Genomic DNA, 14,797 nt, shown 5'->3' with positions numbered 1-14,797 from the left:
AAATGGTGTTGCCATTTTAATACAAACCTATAAATAACATCAATCAAATCTTTTAAGCTTTCCTCAAATATGCAGTCTCATATTTGCATACTTTTGGTCACTTCCATTCTGGTATGTTTCGATACATTAATGGCCGCCTCCGCTTTAGTAAGAGTTGCTACTTGTCTCTGTCTATGCATCGACGTTCACTCATCTACTTTTTTTCCCACAATATATATACTTAAGACATACAGTTGTTGTAGCTAAAAGTTAAACTTGTAAAGTAATTTAGGCATTTTTTTGTTTTATACATTATAAATTAAAATGATCAAAATGGATTTTCTGGAGTGAGAGGAAGGATTAATTTTTAAAAATCTTTTTACTTTTTGATTTAATTTCTTGGTGTTAAATGTGTTTGTTAGCAAGAATGCATTGAAGCCCAAAACTAATGGCCTATAGAGGTTATGGCGATAATTCGAAAAAATCAGCTCGATAGATTTAAACAATAATTAGCTCAAGCCCAAATTGGCTAGATCAAAAACCGAGTTGCATTGGCCCAATAATATCGAAAAATTTCTTATTGCTTGATTATCAAACTTTTATTAATATTATTATTATTATTATTATTATTATTATTATTATTATTATTTAGTCTGTTTGAAATTACTGGGGCATACATATTGAATTAAGGAGAATCTTGATGTTCAAATTTGTCTTTCAAAATGGGCCTCGTTATTACATCTTCAAAAGAATTTAGCAATATAAAATAACAATTTATAAATTGTCAAAATAAGCGTCAGTAGCTTATAAATTCTCCAAAAAATAAGTTTACCAATAATAAAAGTATTAATCAAACTAATTGAGCACACTACATTAAGTTCAAACTGAAATTTAAATAATTGCTGCCGCCTCCAATTAGTCACTTATCTTAACAACATTCGCATCAGAAAATTAAAGTGAGCATGAGCGACTCATAGCGAAATTGTAAAGTACTGTATGGAAGAAACTGAAGATGACCCGGTCATTATATGGGTCAACCCGGTTCAACTGTATGTCGTATCCCTCTGCTCTGTGGCAACAAGGAACACTCTCTTCTATCATTATCAGTAGATCAGAGGAGAGAGAGAGGAGAGAGGAGAGAGGAGAGAGAGAGAGAGTGTGGGAGGGAGCTGGCAAGGCCTCCTATTTACAGCAAAGAGACATTTTCCAGCTATTTCGAGCTTCGAAGTTTCCATCTTTTTGTCTTTTTTTAATTGATTTCCTGTTCTTCGTTGGGACCGCTTAAAGGTATGCCATTGGGTTTGTGCTCTGTAAATTCGTAATTGATTAATTAATTTCGCAATTTGTTGAGTGTTTTTCGCTTACTTCGTCATGACCTGGTTGGCGGTTCAATGATGGCTGAGTGATACCTGTGGTGGAATTTAATTTTTCAATGTCGTGGTGATTATTGCTTCTAATCAATTGTTTCCTGCTTCGGCTTTGGTAATTGCTGTATAGATTTGCTTCTGACTTCATTAGTTTTGGATTCTACTTCAACGATTTATTGAGCTGTGAATTTTTATAGTATCTTATTTTTCTCTATGTGTTTATGCCTAAATTCTTATTCTTGTAGATTTTCTGTTTTTTTGTTAGATTTTTTTGGCTGCAGACTACAGTAGAGAAAACCTAAGATAGATTGAGAATTGTTTTTGGAATAAAGTATGTGGATTCTCCCTGGCTTTTGTCTAAACTATATTTGTTAATCATGATTTAATCACGCTACTTAATAGATTCTTTCAGCTTTTACTTTCATAAAGAGTGATTTGATCTTTAATGTTTCTGTCTGTGCTAAAGGTAAGTAACTTTGTTCAGTCAAATGCAAGCTTGCTTGCCTCCCTGAGGGGTCAGGTCGGGGTGATTAACGTGGTCGTGAATGAAGCTTCAGTTTGCAATATAGAAAAATTAATGTGTGGATCTTTTGTTCCTCTTCGTAATTCTGTTCTGCCTCTACTATCCTTAAAAGAGTATCGTCTTTCTATATGTAATGTTAGTCAAACTGATGCTTCTAAGGTTTACATTGTACAGTGATTTAGTGTGATTTGAAGTGTTTCTTGTGATTGCTTTCTTAAGCATGGTTCGTTACATGACTGGGGTCCAGAAAGAACCATATGCAGTTTGTCCCTTTTCTCGAGTACTCTGGTGCAAATAATTGATTAGAAATAAAATGATGAATTCTAAATAAAGAATCCTTCAATTCATATGTTGTGGAAGACTGCAAGAGATACTGAATACTTTCCGTTAGGTTTATCTTTTGTGGTGATGTAAACTCTATTAGGACTTTTTGTTGCTCTCACTAGTTATTTGTTAAAGATATATCATTCTCCTTTTACGTCTCACCCTGAGCATATTGATATTATGCCTTCTGTGTATCAATGATGTCCTCATAAATTAACGATCTCTAACTTCTGTCACATATTGTATACAATTGAATGGCCCTGGATATGGAAATCATGTTTTGGGTATGTGCACGAATTTGTTTTCGTACGAACCCAAACATATATGAAACCATTTCTTGAATCGGAACCATGTCCCATGGGGAGATATTTTCCACGAATGATCCTTTTCTAACTTGCAATGCTTTGAATATATCAGTGGAAAGGATTTCCTGGTCATCTTAAGTTTTTAATTGTCATAATGAAAATTCCAATTTTTATGTTTCTTTTTTCTCTTAAATGGCAGATTCTTTCGAGTAGCGGTGAGACAGAGAAGACTTAAAGAAATCATTATGTATAGACAATCATCCAGCAGGAACCAAAGATCCAAAGGGGTCAAGGTTAAAAATGTGCTGCAAGTTTGTTTGCTGCTCGCTGTTTGCTGTTGGTTGCTATACCAAGTTAAACATTCCCATGACAAGAAGGCAGAATTTGATGAAACTAATGCCAAAAGGTCGCTTCAAAAAACAAGTCGTGACGATCTTATAAGACTTGGAAGGAAAGATATCCGTCCTCGAGTAGACGACATGGACTCTAAGAGTGAGATTCATGATGAAACATCAGAAGAAGAGGAAACTGCTGAAGAATTAGAGGAAGATAAGCATGGAGAAGATAATCCAGAAGACAAAAAGGACGATGAGAGGGATGATGATGAGGAAGGACGTAGAGATGATGAAAGGGAAGAGCATGAACAAGAGAAATTTGATGCCGAAGTTGATAGAGAACGTGATTTGGTGGATGGTGGGGAGAGGGAAGACGGTGAGGAGAATGAAATTCAAAAAACAGATTTTGAAGGTCACGCCCAAACAGAGAAGGAAACAACTGTTGATGATACTGACCGTGATACGAAAGATAGGAGTGCCCACGAAGCACGTGAGGAACATTACAAGGCAGATGACGCTTCTAGTGCTGTAACTGAAAATGGGAATGAAAAAGTGGAGAACTCGAAAGAGAATAAGAGGGAAGAAACTTATAAAAGTGAGAACATGAAAGACTCGGAGGTGGATGGCAGTGAGGCAACTATAGATGGCCATCAATCAAATGTCACAGCCACTTCAGTCAAGGGTGATATGTTACACGACCCTGAGAATGGTTCTACTCCTAATAATGCAATAACAGAAGGATCCACTGATCATTTGACTAGTAATAGCACAACTACTGATGTTACAATAGAGAACTCGACGTTGCCCTTAGATAATGCAACAGAGAGCACGTCTGAGTTGGGCACCGAGCGTACATCTGCAGAAGTATCTGACTCTAAAACTGTTGATCCAGAGGAGGCCAATAAGTCTACCTTAAATGTAGACAATACTCGTTTGGACTCTAATTCAACAGGTTCTACTGAAACAAACGAGGCAGGATCACTTCCTGAGGAGTTCTTGAATAATAGTACAGACTCTTCTGTATCATACGATTCAAAATTAGAGGCTTCACATGCAGAAGGGGACAACACTACAGAAGAGAAAACTGAATTTGATGGTGAGATATCAGATACAAGTGATGGTACAGATGAAAGCTCGGATTCTACACCGACTGATAATGCTGAAGAAGAAGTTCAAGAGGATGCTATTGATATATCAGATACGGAGGAGAAAGATATTCGACTGGATCTCGACACACTCCCTGAGATACAGACGGAGGGGAGCAATAGCAAAGATGTTGCTGCTGAGTGAATATGGAGGTAGCAGGGTACTGTTAATCGCATCGATTTCCTTGTTTTCCCTCTTAAATATCAGGGTCCTCGTAGTATATTTTTTGTCCCTATTCCTGTGTATGAAATGTCAAGCTTCTGCTTCCAGCTTTACGCGTAGAACTTAGGCAAGGTGATGGCAGCCGGCTTCTGGCTCATATTGTATGAATCAACTAATCTAATTTGCTTATGTTAGTAAGTTTGCAACCATGTTCTTCAATCCTTCATGCTTCATTATATGATTATATGACTCATGGTTTTACAAAGGCTTAGTTTGGGATTTGAAGTCATTAACATAAAGGGTATTTGTTGCTGCACTTGGAGCCAAAATGTTAATTTTGTAAATAGATGTAGCATTAATGTGGTTTAAGATTAGGTGAAACAATTTATATCAGAATTAGTTGAAAAGGACTTGCAGCATTAGTTGTAGTATTTGTTGTTTTACTATTCAATGTGATAGGTTTCTTGAATGCAATTTTCAAAATAGTTTGTTGAGTTTAATAATATTGTGGTACAGGTTGGGTGCAATATACTCTGGAAGCATTGAATTGAAGACTTTAGTTGAAGTCAAGAATTAGCTAATCCACAGGCGGACTATCGTCCGTCACTCTAGCCATGCGGATGATGTCCGAAGTATCGTCCGCGCCCTATACATCGTTCGCGGATGATAGGTCTTCGACGACGCATCGTCCGCAGTATCATCCGCCCCACTGCGGGTCACGCGTACGATACCGCGGACGATGCAACACGTTTTCCTTTTTTCCGATTTTTTTTTTATCTATTTAAACCCCCATTTCTCTTCCATTTCTCACACCAATAATTCTCTCCCATCTCTCACTTTCCCCACACATTAATATTTCTCTCCCTATCTTTCTCACTAAAAAAAATGAAACCCGGTGACGACTGGAGTACATCGGAGAGCATTACTCTGGCCTTATTCGATTGCGTTCATGAGGCTGTGGCGAAATGCTTGGCCGAAATGGAGCGCGAGCGTGAAGCGGCGGAGCAGATCCCGGGGCCGATTCGACGTCGGACGTTTGTTCGCCGCGAGCACGACGTAGCTCACCAACATCTGTTCGCAGACTATTTTGCCGAGCAACCACGGTGGGGTTCGATGGTTTTTCACCGCCGTTTTAGAATGCGGCAAGATCTTTTTCTCAGCATTGTCCAAACGTTAGAGGCACATGATGAATACTTCCAGTATCGGGAAGATGGCATCGGCAGACCCGGACTTACGCAGTTGCAGAAGTGCACAGTTGCGCTCCGGCAGTTGGCCTACGGCACCACGACGGACATGTTCGACGGGTACCTTCACGTCGGGGAGACAACTGGCCGCGAGTGCCTGAAGAATTTTTGTAGGGGAGTTGTGGAGGCTTTATAGCAACACATATTTGCGAAAGCCGACTGTTGAGGATTGCCAGGCCCTGATAAAGATACACGAGACGACACACGACTTTCCTGGAATGCTATGGAGCATCGATTGTATGCACTGGGAGTGGAAGAATTGCCCGACGGCGTGGAGAGGCCAATTTACTAGTGGATACAAGGGCAGCCACCCGACGATGATCCTCGAAGCCGTCGCTGACCATCGGCTCTGGATCTGGCATGCTTATTTCGATGTAGAGGGGTCGAACAACGACATCAACGTCCTCAACTCATCCAACCTCTTCACCGAGCAATGCAATGACAACGGCCCGACCATCGAGTTCACTGCCAACGGACGCCAATATCATATGGGGTACTACTTAGCTGATGGCATATACCCAAGGTGGCTTGTTTTTGTGAAGACGATCAGCTGCCCAATGGGTGACAGGAGGCTGCGCGGAAGGATGTGGAGTGTACATTTGGTGTGCTCCAAGCGCGGTGGGCAATAGTGAAAGGTCCGACGCGTTTCTGGTTCAAAGAAGTCATCGTCGATGCCATGTATGCGTGCATCATCTTGCATAACATGATAGTCGAACACGAAGGTGGAAGAGTCACCGATTGGGGCGATGATGAAGCAGCATCTAGCTCCAGCACGGCGACCCCGTCCCACGTTCGAGGATTACTGATGAGCTTCAGTGAGGTTCTATCTAGACTGGCCTCAATGCGCAACCAACAAGACCATGCTCAGCTCATGAACGACATAATTGAAGAAGTTTGGAACCGTAACCGCCATTGAGAATTTGTAGTTTTTTTAATTTCGTACGGTAATGTTTGAACTTTCAATGAAATGAAGTTTTTTTTTCCAATTTTTGTAGTGTTTTAAATATTCAAATAAATAAAATGCTTAGGGCGGGCCTATAGGGCATCCTAGTGCAGGTGAATGGATGGGAGGATAAAATGCTGATGTGACGAAGCATGAAACAACGTTAAAATGCAAACTCAGATGGTATTCTCCCGATCAATAAGTGGAAAGCGATTAAATTAACATATAAAGAAAAGGAAACTTCTAGACTTGGAATTCTCTGATATTCGACAATTTTTCATTATGTAGATAGTATAATTTATAATTAAATCCAACCTAACTTATAAGCTGTAATTTATTGGATGAGTGGAGATTATATTAAGCTTTGATGAAATAAAATAAAGAGTGGGTAGGTCAAATTACGTGGACAGGAAACAAGCCGTGCTATTTGAACTGTCAACCACTAATAAGGAAATTAAAATACATAATTGAGGTTATAGGCTTTTAGCTAAACAATATGATTAGAGTTATATGTATAGTCTCGAAATACTCCATGAATGCAGAAACTTACCTAAAAAGGAGACAAATTGTCGGAAAATTTATGAATTTTGATCAAGTTCTAAAGAGCTTTGGAATTAAAGGAAGGCATTGAAGTAGAAGATAATAGGATTTTGATTTGTTGATAAAGATAATTTCGCATATCTTGCTCATTTAATTGTTCATTGATATTTCGTAGTCTTTGCAATTCTACTAGTAACTGTAATTTTGTACATTATGACATCTAAATTATTATACTGTAACTGGAATGATACTGACTCAGTAATGGTAATTTTGCACGTGGTAGCATCTAAATGTCTGACGAGAGGCAAATCATGATAGGGATTAGACTTTAGAAGGATAATCCAATTTCAATAAGATTTCGATCTTGTCTAGTTTCAATAAGATTTCATTCTTGAAAGAAAATACGAGAATCCATGATACTCCATTATTTGGACTTTAGAAGGATGATCAAGTTTCAATAAGATTTCTTCTCGAACATAAAAACAAGCTGGTCTTATTTATTATATAGTGGGATTTACTTATTTTTCGGCTCTTTTTCAACAAGATCTAAATTACATTTATATATATAGTATAGATCTTTAGCATAAGCCAACCTGTCTCCAATACTTTTATTTCATTCTTAGCTAACCACACTTACAATAAAAGACTACTTCTACCGGATAAATGATTAAAATTTTGAATTGAAAACTCGCAATTGTACAAATGAATTGACTCAATAAAATTGGAAAATGAGAATATGTTTAAAATGAAAAAAAATAGCTGTCGATGACTATACACTAGCAATGGAAAAATTGATGTAAAACTCTGGGTCTCGGATCAACCGATACCCAACCCGACCCGAAAAGGGCATTACCCTATTCGAGATCCGGTTGTCGCAGCTCTTTGCGGAGCTTTTTCGAAAACGGCCTGCAAGCATCCATGCTGAGATCCACGGCGGCCGCCAACGCCACAAACGCCGCCGCATCCTCCGCGCAGCTCACATGCTGCACCCCGACCTCCACCTCCGGCTTCGAGCACCTGCCGTCGCCTTGCACCGTCGACGACATCACGAACCCTCGGTACAAAAGATGCGCCCACGACCCGGACCCGGAAGCCGACCCAAGGTCTGACCCGGATCCGGAGCTGAGGTCGAAGCTGCTGTTGGGGCTGGTCATCGGGGTGGGGCCGGTGGTGATGTCGACGGTGAATTTCCCTCCCTTCTTGGTGGGAATGCTGGAGCTGGCGAGGGTGGTAGCGTCGATGCCGTTGTCGGGGACGAGGTCAAAGCGGTAGCCGAGGTGGTTGCCGTCGCACCACGCCTCCAGCCGCCCCCACGGCCTCCACGTGTTGTGCCCCGGACGCAGGATCAGCCACGCCCCAGGGTTGGACTGGCTCACTCGGTCTGTGCCCGGAGACGGCACGAACGGCGTGACCATTGAGGCGGCCGCGATGGGGGATCCGGACAAGTCGTGGATGGTGATCGACCATCCCTTCCGCTCTTTCAAGGGATGCTCCTTGTTGCCGGCGCCGGAGCCGAAGCAGCTTGCCGATGTGCTTGGTTCTGATAGTGAAGATCTGTTCATCAACAAATTCAAAGATTAGATTATTTTGTAATACGAATAACATTTTGCTAATCAAACACTGCTAATTAAGTGTGGCCATTATTGAATCCTAACCATAGAAGATCTGTTTGAACATTTTAACACACAATTGGAAGAAGATGGATTGAATGAGTTCTACATCTGTTCATAATTTTTAATCGAATTAGGGCAAAATCGAATCTGCAGAACTCTCATACAGTATTTCTCTTATTACTAATTACTAATTCAATCAACGCTATTATCAACATCCTACACAAGTAATCATCCGAATCTGATTTCATTCCTAAAATTATTTAATTCCTAATCAAAATCTAACTCAGAACTCAAAAGCAATTGCTAAAATTGAGGGGAAAACACTACAGCTCTAAATCTCTAATCAATTGAAGAAAGGAATTCAGATATTCACCTCGATCTCATGATCCTCTCATTAGAACTCCTCAAACCGAACTTGCAAGTGAAAACCGGCTGCTTAACATTCCCATTCACCTGAAAAACCTGCGGGCTGCACTCGGGCTCTCCGTCAAACAGAAACACAAATCTCGGGTCGGGCTCGGCCCGCACATTGAGATGCAGCTTGAAATCCGAGCCGCCGACCTCGACCCAGCCGTTATGAATCACGCACTTCCCCATCTTGTCGAGAATCTCCCTCAGGTCCAGCTGCACCACGACGCAGCCGACCAGCTTCCGGCCGCTGCGGAGGCCGCATCCGGCGGCGCCGCGGCGGTGAATCTCGATCTTCAGGGAGGAGGATCCGCCGGTTTTGTCGGCCAATTTGTGGAGCTCAAGCTTGCTGAGGGAGAAGCAGGCGTTGATTTTGGTGTCGACGGCGTCGGAGTCGGAGTCGGGGGATTGGAGGGAGAGGTCGGCGAATTGGTTGGGGAAGGGTTTGAATTTGAGTTTGCAATAGTAGGAGGAGGGGAGGAGGTGAGGGTTTAGGGGGAATCGAAGGGAGAGATTGGAGATGAGGATGCGGTGGAAGGGGCAGGGATCCATAGTGAGGAGGGAATGAAGGATTGGAGGGGGAAAGGGGGGAAGAAGGGAGATGATAAAAGAAAATGAAGAAGGAGACAGGCTGGATGGGGGCGGGCGTGCACCTACACTGTGTGTGCCAGCTGAGGGAATCCCACACACATCTGTCAATCACTCTTTTTTTTTAACTAATAGTAGTATATTTTTGCACCAATATCTGCCCCTCCATTGTCAATTGCGCTACGCCTCTTCGGGCAACTACGAGTATATTTTAATACTACATTTACACGGTTTTATCTTTTAGATGACTAAATTTTTTTATTGTCTCCTAGTAATTTCGAACAAATAACGGTTTTTACGATTGATTTTTAGATTAAAGGAACTGATCAAAATTCGTGATTTTTGCCAGTTTCTCCCCCTGCGGTGGCGTATATTGTTGTATGGTTTAATGCATTTCATTCGTCGCACTCTATTTGAAGCATTTTTATTATAAAGATGTGGCATTCAGTGTGAAGCTTTTTCTGGAAAGAAAACACTACCTTGTTAATTTTATTTTTTCTATTACTATGTCACTTTTACAAATTAACAATACACAAATTTTTGTGTCAAACTGAAAACTTATTTAGTACTCCCCATTCCGCGAATAAGAGTCATATTTTTCCATTTTAGTCCGTCCACAAATATGAGTCCCGATTCACTTTTACCATAAATAGTATTAGGGTTTCACATTCCGCAGTAACTCATTTAACTCATATTTCATTTAAAATTAATATATACAAGTGGACCTCTATTTCACTAACTTTTTTCCATTCATTTTTCTTACTATTTCTTAAAACTCGTGCCTCCAAGGAATGTGACTCATAATAGCGGACGGAGGGAGTATAATGAAACAAAAGAGTACTAAACAAGATTTGATTGTTTCGGTTAGAGATATGATTCGATAAATTAAATTTAACGTAAATTTTTTTTAATTAGAGATGTGATTCGATGGATTAGTTTTTAACGTATCTTGATATTTTACAATCATAAATTAATTTTGAATCAATTTAAGCTAAAATTATCTAAGAACCAATTTAATGTTAACCTATATTGTTCTCTAAGCTAAAATTATCTAAGAACCAATTTAATGTTAACCTATATTGTTCGATTAGAGATACGCTTTAGTGGATCAGTCTTATCGTATCTCGATATTTCCCTTTTATTACCCAGTTAACCTCCAACTAATTCATTGTCAGTTTAATCTTAGAACCATATGGTAATCTCAAGCATCCTATATTACATTTTGATGTTTTAGTTTCTGTGTTTTATGGAATGTTTTAACATTAGACAGCTGGTAATTGAATTAACGTCTATTCTCTCTCCTCTTTCTCTCTCTCTCTATTGCATACGTTTGAATTGGCAGACAGCTGTAAGAGAGGATTGTGTTTATAGATGACTAGGATTGGACGATAGTTTTCATCTCCGGCCCCACTCCCAGATATTTCTTTTTTAATCACAAACATGATTAGATTGATTTTGATTTTTAAGGAATTAAGCTGCTATTATCTTAAAAAACATCATCCATCAATTGTGTTGACAACTTTATAATCAATTTTCGTACAAAAATAATACTCCATCTGTTGCAGAGAAAATGACACACTTGGGAGTTGTCATGAGATTTTAGGACTTATTGTTTTATGTGTTAAGTGGTGAGAGAAAATATAATTTTATAATTGATGTCAGGTGAAATGATACGAACCCCACGTCAGAGGCAGCCGCGGGAAGGCAAACACCGACGGCGACGCCGGCGACAGCAGTGGAACCAACGCCAAGCGCCGCGCCGTCGGGGGAGAAAGACATGCACACGTCGATCGCGACGACCAAGGCGAAGAGGAACCGACGTCCGCCCGATTTGTTCGGGGATTACGTCCCGAAGTAATTAGGAGTATTAATTTCTTTTTTTATCTTTTATTTTTGGTAATTAGTTATTTTTGTTAAATATTTATTTCGGGTTTTCTTTGTGGTTCTTTCCCGAGATGCGTTAGGATTAGAAGTCGAACCACCCTAGGGTCCTTAGTCTATAAATAGGGCTATGTTCATTAATTCATTCATCAATAAAATTTACATATATTTTTGCCCACAAAGAACGAGTTCTTCCTATAATCCTAGCTTGCCGCTGCCCGACGGAGAGCCTCCGCGCACAGCCGCCGCTAGCATTTCCGCCGATCCCTCTTCACGGGACGCCGGAAAAAATCTGGGATCGCCGAGCCATCGAGCCGCCGATCATCGTTGAGGAGTGAGTCCTTAACATCTGGTGCTTTCATTCAGTACTCATGCCACGTTTTGAGAACAACAACTATAATCACAACAACGGCAAAGCCGTTTGGAACTCCGGCCGCCCCGACGCCTATCCGGCGACGCGATTCGGGGGGAGACAGCCGCGAGCAAACCGCCGCGAGAATGGCGGGTTTCGGGGTCCACATGGGGACGACGGTGACGGCGAGAGTCGCCAACCAGAGGAGCCGAGAATGGAGGAAACCAACCCCGCAACCCTAGATCTTGTATTGGAAAGATTGGAGAGATTGGAGAGATTGGGTAAATTCGAGACGGAGAGAGAGGATCCAGCCCGTCGTGTCGACAATCTTGACCATTCTTGGTCACGGGAGACGGACCAACCTTCAGGTTTTGGAGTCGGAGGTGACTGGGGGTACGACGAGACGCGTCGCATAAGATCGGGCGATCGGACCGCTGGCGGACGAAACCCTAATTGGGGTTTTTACGAGGGTCCGCAGGACGCTAGGGCACGACGCGATGCAATCGGTCGTAATGGGCCCGAATGGACAACACAAGGCAGCCGCAATCCGAGGCAATCATCTGGGGGGTTCGATCATTCTTTTAGTCGACCGCCAACATGTTGGGACCCTCCACAGAGATATCAGGGGGGTGGCCAAGGTTTCGACAGGCAGCAAGGGGTAAGGATGGATCCCCCGCGATTCGACGGGTCGGATGCGACAAACTGGATTTCTAGAGTCCAATATTACTTCAATCACCTTATGATGCCCGAAGCCCAACGATTACATTATGCCGTGATGTTATTTGACCAGCCGGCGGCAGAATGGGTATTTAATTATTGTACAAACAATGAGTTCGTCACGTGGGACGACTTTCTGGAGGATGTTCGCCATCGCTTCGATAGAAGAAGCTCTCAGAATTATTTTGGTCTATTGGCAAAACTCACGCAAACAGGACCACTGTTGGAATATCACAATACGTTCGAAAAATACTTGAATCGGGTCCAAGGGGTCCCGGAATCAGAATTGTTCACTTTGTTTGTGGCGGGCCTCAAGCCGGACGTCCAGGAACGCGTGAGGCTGCACAGACCAGGGTCCCTATCAGCCGCAATGGCCTTGGTTTTGGAGTGGACAGATGTTCCGTATGAGCGCGGGCCTCAGCCGGCCCTTTCAGCGCCACAACGTCGGCCTTGGCAGAACCGTGAGGGCCGAGGCCAACCTATTACCTCGGTAGGCCCAACGTCAGGAGCGGGCTCGGCCACGGCAGGCCAGACGGCGGGCCCAGTCAGCCGCGGTGGGGAAAGGCTGCGACCCGGCGCCATTCGGGTATCCCAAGCCGAAAAGACGGAGCGCGCCCGTTTGGGTTTGTGTTACTATTGCCCCGAAAAGTGGATCGTCGGACATGTGTGCAAACAAAGACTACTATGCTACGCCGAGGACGAAGCAGAGGAGGATGAGGAGGCGGATGGCTTATCGGGAGAGGAGACGGTACCAACAGACGTGTCACATGTTCACGCAATGGATGGGGGTCGTCGATCTCGACCGATTAAGGTCGTGGGGGTTATACACGATCGTGAGGTGTGTGTATTAATTGACACAGGGAGCGACCGGGATTTTCTCCACCCGAAGATTGCAGAATCATTGCACTTGCCGCTGTCGCCTATTCGACCATTCAAGGTGATTGTGGGTAACGGGGCGGCCCTTCTTTGCACACACGTCTCCAGACAGACTAAATTGGAGGTGCAGGGCACGGTTTTTATGGTGGATCTCCATATTCTGCCTATTCACGGGCCAGATGTGATCCTAGGAATGGACTGGCTGGAATCGTTGGGGAAAGTGACCGCAGATTTTGCGGGAAAGACATTGGAATTCATGCACGGGGAGAGCCGTATTAAGTTGACGGGGGTTACGCCACCCGCCCGCAAGATAGATGGCGCCTCACTGGCAGCTATGATGTCCCCTTCAGGAGGTTTGGAGGTATATGAGATCATGCTCTTGGATCCGGAACCAACCACTACCCCGTCCGAGAACCGAGAGGAATTCCCGGCGGATCTGGCGCCACCCATAGCTGCGGTTCTAGAGTCTTACAGGCCGGTTTTTTAGCATGCCGGCCGGGATGCCACCATCGCGCCCTTATGATCACCGCATACATCTGCTTGCCGGGCACAAAACCGATCAATGTCAGGCCTTACCGCTACCCCTATTTTCAAAAAAAACGAGATAGAGCGCCAGGTCAAGGATATGTTGGATCAGGGGATTATTCAGAGAAGCAACAGTCCATTCTCTTCACCGGTGCTACTGATCCGTAAGAAAGATGGATCTTTTCGCTTCTGCATTGATTATCGTGCGCTGAACACGGCCACTGTACCGGACCATTTTCCAATACCCACGGCGGATGAGCTGTTTGATGAATTGGGAAAGGCCAGGGTGTTTACGAAACTAGATTTGCGGTCAGGATACCATCAGATCAGGATGCAAGAGGACGATGTATTCAAAACGGCCTTTCGCACACATGACGGCCATTTCGAGTTCTTGGTAATGCCTTTTGGATTAACAAATGCCCCGTCGACCTTTCAGGCAGCAATGAACGCAATTTTCCAGCCGATGTTAAGAAGGTTCGTCATTGTTTTCTTCGATGACATACTGGTCTATAGTCCGACGCTGGAAGATCATGAGGAACATTTGGCCGCCGTATTGAGAGTTTTACAACAAAATATTTTCTTCGTCAAATTGCCCAAGTGCTCCTTCTGCAGTCCCACCGTTGAATATCTAGGACACTTGATCAGTAACGGTTCTCTTATGGCCGACCCCAATAAAATTAGTGCGATGACAGCCTGGCCGAAGCCAAAGAATGTCAAGCAACTCCGGGGGTTCTTGGGGCTCACCGGGTATTACCGCCGTTTCGTGGCAGGATACGCACTGATTGCGTCACCATTGACCGATATGTTGAAGAAAGACGCATTTGTATGGACCCCCGGAGGCGGACTCTAGTTTCTTGGATCTGAAGGGAGCCATGACAACAGCCCCGGTACTTCGTCTGCCTGATTTTGAGAAGACCTTCTGCATCGAGACGGACGCCTCGGATACGGGCATTGGCGCAGTATTACTAC

At 43.0% G+C, this 14,797-nt stretch overlaps 2 protein-coding genes across 2 annotated transcripts; one reads left to right on the top strand and one right to left on the bottom strand.

Annotated features, from left to right (window-relative positions):
• The first annotated feature begins 1,047 nt into the window (after nt 1-1,047).
• LOC121754006 (dentin sialophosphoprotein-like) lies at nt 1,048-4,360 on the top strand. The gene is made up of 2 exons (XM_042149330.1): nt 1,048-1,266; nt 2,698-4,360. Exon 2 carries the CDS (start codon nt 2,744-2,746, stop codon nt 4,121-4,123), a length of 1,380 nt encoding a protein of 459 aa, XP_042005264.1. The 5' UTR covers nt 1,048-1,266; nt 2,698-2,743; the 3' UTR covers nt 4,124-4,360.
• A 3,161-nt stretch (nt 4,361-7,521) lies between these two features.
• LOC121754009 lies at nt 7,522-9,539 on the bottom strand. Its single transcript, XM_042149332.1, has 2 exons — nt 8,855-9,539; nt 7,522-8,422 (listed from the first exon to the last, which is right to left on the bottom strand). Exons 1-2 carry the CDS (start codon nt 9,439-9,441, stop codon nt 7,723-7,725), a joined length of 1,287 nt encoding a protein of 428 aa, XP_042005266.1. The 5' UTR covers nt 9,442-9,539; the 3' UTR covers nt 7,522-7,722.
• Between the last annotated feature and the right edge of the window lie 5,258 nt (nt 9,540-14,797).

Source organism: Salvia splendens, chromosome 11, assembly GCF_004379255.2.
Source record: "Salvia splendens isolate huo1 chromosome 11, SspV2, whole genome shotgun sequence".
Lineage (NCBI taxonomy): Eukaryota > Viridiplantae > Streptophyta > Magnoliopsida > Lamiales > Lamiaceae > Salvia > Salvia splendens.
Note: the sequence above shows the minus strand (reverse complement) of the source record. Positions and strands in the feature narration are given on the sequence as shown.